Source organism: Oncorhynchus mykiss, chromosome 16 (assembly GCF_013265735.2).
Source record: "Oncorhynchus mykiss isolate Arlee chromosome 16, USDA_OmykA_1.1, whole genome shotgun sequence".
Taxonomy (NCBI): domain Eukaryota; kingdom Metazoa; phylum Chordata; class Actinopteri; order Salmoniformes; family Salmonidae; genus Oncorhynchus; species Oncorhynchus mykiss.
In genome coordinates, this window is record NC_048580.1 from 1952501 (window position 1) to 1960000 (window position 7500).

Genomic DNA, 7500 nt, shown 5'->3' on the forward strand with positions numbered 1-7500 from the left:
GCATCACTGTTAGGCATCACTGTTAGGCATCACTGTTAGGCATCACTGTTACGCATCACTGTTAGGCATCACTGTTAGGCATCACTGTTAGGCATCACTGTTAGGCATCACTATTAGGCATCACTGTTAGGCATCACTGTTAGGCATCACTGTTACGCATCACTGTTACACATCACTGTTACGCATCACTGTTAGGCATCACTGTTAGGCATCACTGTTACGCATCACTGTTACACATCACTGTTACGCATCACTGTTAGGCATCACTGTTAGGCATCACTGTTAGGCATCACTGTTAGGCATCACTGTTAGGCATCTGATCGTAAGGGGTGCAGAGGGTAACGCTTCACTGGGGCTCGGTTCCCTGCCATCCAGGACCTCTATACCAGACGGTGTCAGAAACAAGTCCCTAACAATTGTCACAACACTCTAGACACCCGATGTCATAGACTGTTCTCTCTGCTACCGAACGGTTCGCGGTACCGATACACCAAGTCCGGAACAAACAGGTTCCTGAACAGCTTCTATCCCACAAAAGCTCCTGACGAAGGCCTTGAGGCCGATATGTAAAACGTTTTAAAGGAGCAGTGTGCAGGTTTCTTCTTCAAGGACTGATAAATAGGTCCCTGGACTATCTGCATCACGTACACTGCTGCTACTGTTTATTATATATCCTGTTACCTAGTCACTTTATATCCCGACCTACAGGGCATTCGAAAAGTATTCAGACGCCTCCACATTTTCTTACATTACAGCCTTATTCTAAAATGGATTAAATCGTTGTTTCCCCTCATCAATCTACACACAACACCCCCATAATGACAAAGCAAAAACGGGATTTTAGAACGTTTTGCAAATGTATAAAAAAAAAATGTACAAATTAAAAATCACATTTACATAAGTATTCAGACCCTTTACTCAGTACTTTGTTGAAGCACCTTTGGCAGAAGTATTGGGTCTTCTTGGGTATGATGCTACAAGCTTGGCACACCTGTATTTGGGGAGTTTCTCCCATTCTTCTCTGCAGATCCTCTCAAGCTGTCAGGTTGGATGGGGAGCGTTGCTGCACAGCTATTTTCAGGCCTCTCCAGAGATGTTCGATCGGGTTCAAGTCCAGGCTCTGGCTGGGCCACTCAAGAGCATTCAGAGACTTGTCCCAAAGCCACTCCTGCGTTGTCATGGCTGTGTGCTTAGGGTCGTTTTCCTGTTTGAAGGTGAACCTTCGCTCCAGTCTGAGGTTCTGAGCACTCTGGAGCAGGTTTTCATCAAGGATCTCTCTGTACTTCGCTCTGTTCATCTTTACCTCGATCCTGACTAGTCTCCCAGTCCCTACTGCTGAAAAAGATCCCTACAGCATGATGCTGCCACCACCATGCTTCACTCTAGGGATGGTGCCAGGTTTCCTCCAGACGTGACGCTTGGCATTCAGGCCAGAGTTCAAACTTGGTATCATCAGACTAGATCATCTTCTTTCTCATGGTCCGAGAGTCTTAAGGTGCCTTTTGGCAAACTCCAAGCAGGCTGTCATCATTTTACTAAGGAGTGCCTTCCGTCTGGCCACTCTACCATAAAGGTCTGATTGGTGGAGTGTTGCAGAGATGGTTGTCCTTCTGGATGGTTCTCCCTTCTCCACAGAAGAACTCTGGAGCTCTGTCAGTGTGACCATCGGGTTCTTGGTCACCTCCCTGACCAAGGCCCTTCTCCCCTGATTGCTCAGTTTGGTCGGGCGGCCAGCTCTAGGAAGAGTCTTGGTGGTTCCAAACTTCTTCCATTTAAGCATGATGGAGGCCACTGTGTTCTTGGTGACATTCAATGCTACAGACATTTTGTGGTACCCTTCCCTGTCTCGGAATGCGACAGACAATTTCTTCGAGCTCGTGGCCTGCTTTTCACTCTGACATTCACTGTAAACTGTGGGACCTACAGGTGTGCGCTTTTCCAAATCATGTCCAATCACTTGAATTTACCACAGGTTGACTCCAATCAAGTTGCAGAAACATTGAAAGGATGATCAATGGAAACAGGATGCGCCTGAGCTCAATTTCGAGACTCATAGCAAAGGGTCTGAATACTTATGTAAATAAAATATTGATGTTTTAAACATTTTATAAATGTGAAACAATTTCTAAAAACCTGTTTCCACTTTGTCATTATGGGGTATTGTGATGTCATTGTGGGGTATTGTGATGTCATTATGGGGTATTGTGATGTCATTGTGGGGTATTGTGATGTCATTGTGGGGTATTGTGATGTCATTATGGGGTATTGTATGTAGATTGATAAAGAATACATTTTAGAATAAGACTGTAAAGTAACAAAATGTGAAAAAAAGTCAAGGGGGGGTCTGAATACTTTCAGAATGCACTGTATATGTACATATCGAACTCAATGACCTCGTACCCCTGCACATCGACCTGTTACTGGTACCCTGTGTATAGAGCCAGGTATCATTAATCATCATGTATTTATTTATACTTTTGTTATTATGTGTTATAACTCTTCTATTATTTCTCGATTTTCTATCTCTATGTATGGTTGTGAAGGGCCCATAAGTCATCATTTCACTGTTAGTCTACACCTGTTGTTTACGAAGCGTGTGACAAATACAACTATATATATTTGTTTAACTGACAACGGATTTATCTGGATCGGTACCGACTAGTGGAACCTTGAGAGTTAACCATCCCCCTGTGAACGGGTTTTGTGTGTCATATTTTTTAATTAAAAAAAATGTATTAAAAAAAAAATCCGGTAGAAAAAATGAGATATGATTTACAGGATTTTAACGAGGGACCAGACGACCTTCTGATACAGGATGAAACCTGATTAAAACAAAGTGTGCATCCCTTTAGAGTCTTCTGCATTTTAATAAATGTTGTTCCCATAATCCAGAACTGGCAGGAAAGTTGATCGATCTGCGTCCTGCTGTTTAGAGAGAAGCAAGATCTATTTTCTAAAGAAACCCACATCTCCCTTACGTTTTTAAATGTTACATCTTTATCAGTCCAAATGCTCGATGAGATCATCCTCCAGTGAGTAAACATCTAGTCCAAATGAGACCTTTTTGTGTGAATCAGAACAACATATTTTTAGTTTTTCCATCATTAAGTACAAGTTGCCAATGGCAGGACAGCACAAACAGATCTGGGACCAGACGACCTGACATGCTCTATAAAGACATAGGAGATGTCAGGACAGCACAAACAGATCTGGGACCAGACGACCTGACATGCTCTATAAAGACATAGGAGATGTCAGGACAGCACAAACAGATCTGGGACCAGACGACCTGACATGCTCTATAAAGACATAGGAGATGGCAGGACAGCACAAACAGATCTGGGACCAGACGACCTGACATGCTCTATAAAGACATAGGAGATGGCAGGACAGCACAAACAGATCTGGGACCAGACGACCTGACATGCTCTATAAAGACATAGGAGATGGCAGGACAGCACAAACAGATCTGGGACCAGACGACCTGACATGCTCTATAAAGACATAGGAGATGTCAGGACAGCACAAACAGATCTGGGACCAGACGACCTGACATGCTCTATAAAGACATAGGAGATGGCAGGACAGCACAAAACAGATCTGGGACCAGACGTCCTGACATGCTCTATAAAGACATAGGAGATGGCAGGACAGCACAAAACAGATCTGGGACCAGACGACCTGACATGCTCTATAAAGACATAGGAGATATCAGGACAGCACAAACAGATCTGGGACCAGACGACCTGACACGCTCTATAAAGACATAGGAGATGTCAGGACAAACAGATCTGGGACCAGACGACCTGACATGCTCTATAAAGACATAGGAGATGGCAGGACAACACAAACAGATCTGGGACCAGACGACCTGACATGCTCTATAAAGACATAGGAGATGTCAGGACAGCACAAACAGATCTGGGACCAGACGACCTGACACGCTCTATAAAGACATAGGAGATGTCAGGACAAACAGATCTGGGACCAGACGACCTGACATGCTCTATAAAGACATAGGAGATATCAGGACAGCACAAACAGATCTGGGACCAGACGACCTGACATGCTCTATAAAGACATAGGAGATGTCAGGACAGCACAAACAGATCTGGGACCAGACGACCTGACATGTTCTATAAAGACATAGGACATGTCAGGACAGCACAAACAGATCTGGGACCAGACAACTGTAGCTCTGCTTTGGCCTGTAGTACCTGTTGTCCTCCTTATCATCCCAAATACAGCCTTTCTGGTTACCTTCTCTAGTCTGATGCCACTGGGTGCTAAATCCAGGCATTGATGTATCTGTGGGAGGCAGGTTGGAGGTGGAGGGGTGGGGTGGTGGTGGTTAGGTGACAGATGGCCCTGGTGGCTGTGGACAGCTCTCAATCCCCCCCCCCCCTCTACCCATGTCTTTATCTCTCTCTCTCTCTCTCTGGTGGTGGGAGAGCCTGGGAGGTTGGAAGGAGGGTGGGAGAGCCTGGGAGGTTGGAAGGAGGGTGGGAGGTTGGAAGGAGGGTGGGAGAGCCTGGGAGGTTGGAATGAGAGTGGGAGGTTGGAAGGAGGGTGGGAGGTTGGAAGGAGGGTGGGAGAGCCTGGGAGGTTGGAAGGAGGGTGGGAGAGCCTAAGAGGGTGGGAGAGCCTGGGAGGTTGGAAGGAGGGTGGGAAGTTGGAAGGAGGGTGGGAGAGCCTGGGAGGGTGGGAGAGCCTGGGAGGTTGGAAGGAGGGTGGGAGAGCCTGGGAGGTTGGAAGGAGAGTGGGAAAGCCTGGGAGGTTGGAAGGAGGGTGGGAGAGCCTGGGAGGTTGGAATGAGGGTGGGAGGTTGGAAGGAGAGTGGGAGAGCCTGGGAGGTTGGAAGGAGAGTGGGAGAGCCTGGGAGGGTGGGAGAGCCTGGGAGGTTGGAAGGAGGGTGGGAGGTTGGAAGGAGGGTGGGAGAGCCTGGGAGGGTGGGAGAGCCTGGGAGGTTGGAAGGAGGGTGGGAGAGCCTAGGAGGTTGGAAGGAGAGTGGGAAAGCCTGGGAGGTTGGAAGGAGGGTGGGAGAGCCTGGGAGGTTGGAATGAGGGTGGGAGGTTGGAAGGAGAGTGGGAGAGCCTGGGAGGTTGGAACGAGGGTGGGAGAGCCTGGGAGGTTGGAATGAGGGTGGGAGGTTGGAAGGAGAGTGGGAGAGCCTGGGAGGTTGGAAGGAGAGTGGGAAAGCCTGGGAGGTTGGAAGGAGGGTGGGAGAGCCTGGGAGGTTGGAATGAGGGTGGGAGGTTGGAAGGAGAGTGGGAAAGCCTGGGAGGTTGGAAGGAGGGTGGGAGAGCCTGGGAGGTTGGAAGGAGAGTGGGAGAGCCTGGGAGGTTGGAAGGAGGGTGGGAGAGCCTGGGAGGTTGGAACGAGGGTGGGAGAGCCTGGGAGGTTGTATGTTCTCCAGCTGTGTTGTAGCTGGAACCAGGCCTGCTAGAAGAAACAGAGGAGAGGCAACATAATGAATCCCACACCATCCCCGTCAACATCCCATAGCCTCCTCTTGACTACATGCACTTTTATAGTGAGGGGGGAGAGGATAAGGGTTGGATGGATGAGGAGAGAGAGAGAGGACAGGAGAGAGAGGAGAAAGAGAGAGAGAGAACGAGGAGAGGAGAGAGAGAGAAAGAGGGGAGAGAGAGACAGAGAAAGAGATGAGAGCCAGAGAGAGAGAGGACAGGAGAGAGAGGAGAGAGAGAGAGAGGAAAGGAGAGTGAAGAGAGAGAGGAAAGGAGAGAGAGAGAGCGAGGAGAGAGAGAGGAAAGGAGAGTGAGGCGAGAGAGAGGATAGGAGAGAGAGAGGAAAGGAGAGTGGAGAGAGAGAGGAAAGGAAAGAGAGAGAGAGCGAGGAGAGAGAGAGGAAGGAGAGAGAGAGAGAGCCAGGAGAGAGAGAGGACAGGAGAGAGAGAGGAGAGGAGAAGAGAGAGAGAGGAGAGAGAGTTTAGCATGTGTTGAATTTATGGATTTCTGAATCTCAGCAGGAGAAATACTTTACTTTATGATCATTCCCAAGACGAGCTGTTGCTTTTTATTTAGAACTAATTCAACTTTGTTGGAGGTAGGGAGTCATGGAGGGCAGTATTCATAGTAGTGCACTGTAGTGAATAGGGAGCCATTTTGGATGCACTATAGTGAATAGGAAACATTTTGGATCCACTATAGTGAATAGGGAGCCATTTTGGATGCACTATAGTGAATAGGAAACATTTTGGATGCACTATAGTGAATAGGAAACATTTTGGATGCACTATAGTGAAAAGGGAGCCATTTTGGATGCACTATAGTGAATAGGGAACATTTTGGATGCACTATAGTGAATAGGGAGCCATTTTGGATGCACTATAGTGAATAGGGAACATTTTGGATGCACTATAGTGAATAGGGAGCCATTTTGGATGTACTATAGTGAATAGGGAGCCATTTTGGATGCACTATAGTGAATAGGGAGCCATTTTGGATGCACTATAGTGAATAGGGAACATTTTGGATGCACTATAGTGAATAGGGAGCCATTTTGGATGCACTATAGTGAATAGGAAACATTTTGGATGCACTATAGTGAATAGGAAACATTTTGGATGCACTATAGTGAATAGGGAGCCATTTTGGATGTACTATAGTGAATAGGGAGCCATTTTGGATGCACTATAGTGAATAGGGAGCCATTTTGGATGCACTATAGTGAATAGGGAACATTTTGGATGCACTATAGTGAATAGGGAACATTTTGGATGCACTATAGTGAATAGGAAACATTTTGGATGCACTATAGTGAATAGGGAGCCATTTTGGATGTACTATAGTGAATAGGGAGCCATTTTGGATGCACTATAGTGAATAGGGAGCCATTTTGGATGCACTATAGTGAATAGGGAACATTTTGGATGCACTATAGTGAATAGGGAACATTTTGGATGCACTATAGTGAATAGGGAGCCATTTTGGATGCACTATAGTGAATGGGGAGCCATTTTGGATGCACTATAGTGAATAGGGAGCCATTTTGGATGCACTATAGTGAATAGGGAACATTTTGGATGCACTATAGTGAATAGGGAGCCATTTTGGATGCACTATAGTGAATAGGGAACATTTTGGATGCACTATAGTGAATAGGAAACATTTTGGATGCACTATAGTGAATAGGGAGCCATTTTGGATGTACTATAGTGAATAGGGAGCCATTTTGGATGCACTATAGTGAATAGGGAGCCATTTTGGATGCACTATAGTGAATAGGGAACATTTTGGATGCACTATAGTGAATAGGAAACATTTTGGATGCACTATAGTGAATAGGGAGCCATTTTGGATGTACTATAGTGAATAGGGAGCCATTTTGGATGCACTATAGTGAATAGGGAGCCATTTTGGATGCACTATAGTGAATAGGGAACATTTAGGATGCACTATAGTGAATAGGGAACATTTTGGATGCACTATAGTGAATAGGGAGCCATTTTGGATGCACTATAGTGAATGGGGAGCCAGT

The 7500-nt window shown here is 46.4% G+C and overlaps 1 protein-coding gene across 1 annotated transcript in view; it reads right to left on the bottom strand.

The window, feature by feature from the left end:
* Window positions 1-4627: 4627 nt before the first annotated feature.
* The window catches only part of LOC118939484 (vegetative cell wall protein gp1-like), a 4087-nt gene continuing 1214 nt past the window's right edge, over window positions 4628-7500 (bottom strand). The window contains exon 2 of the mRNA XM_036945861.1: window positions 4628-5442. Within this exon, the coding sequence (XP_036801756.1) occupies window positions 4628-5442 (815 nt within the window). The remainder of the gene's footprint in view (window positions 5443-7500) is intronic.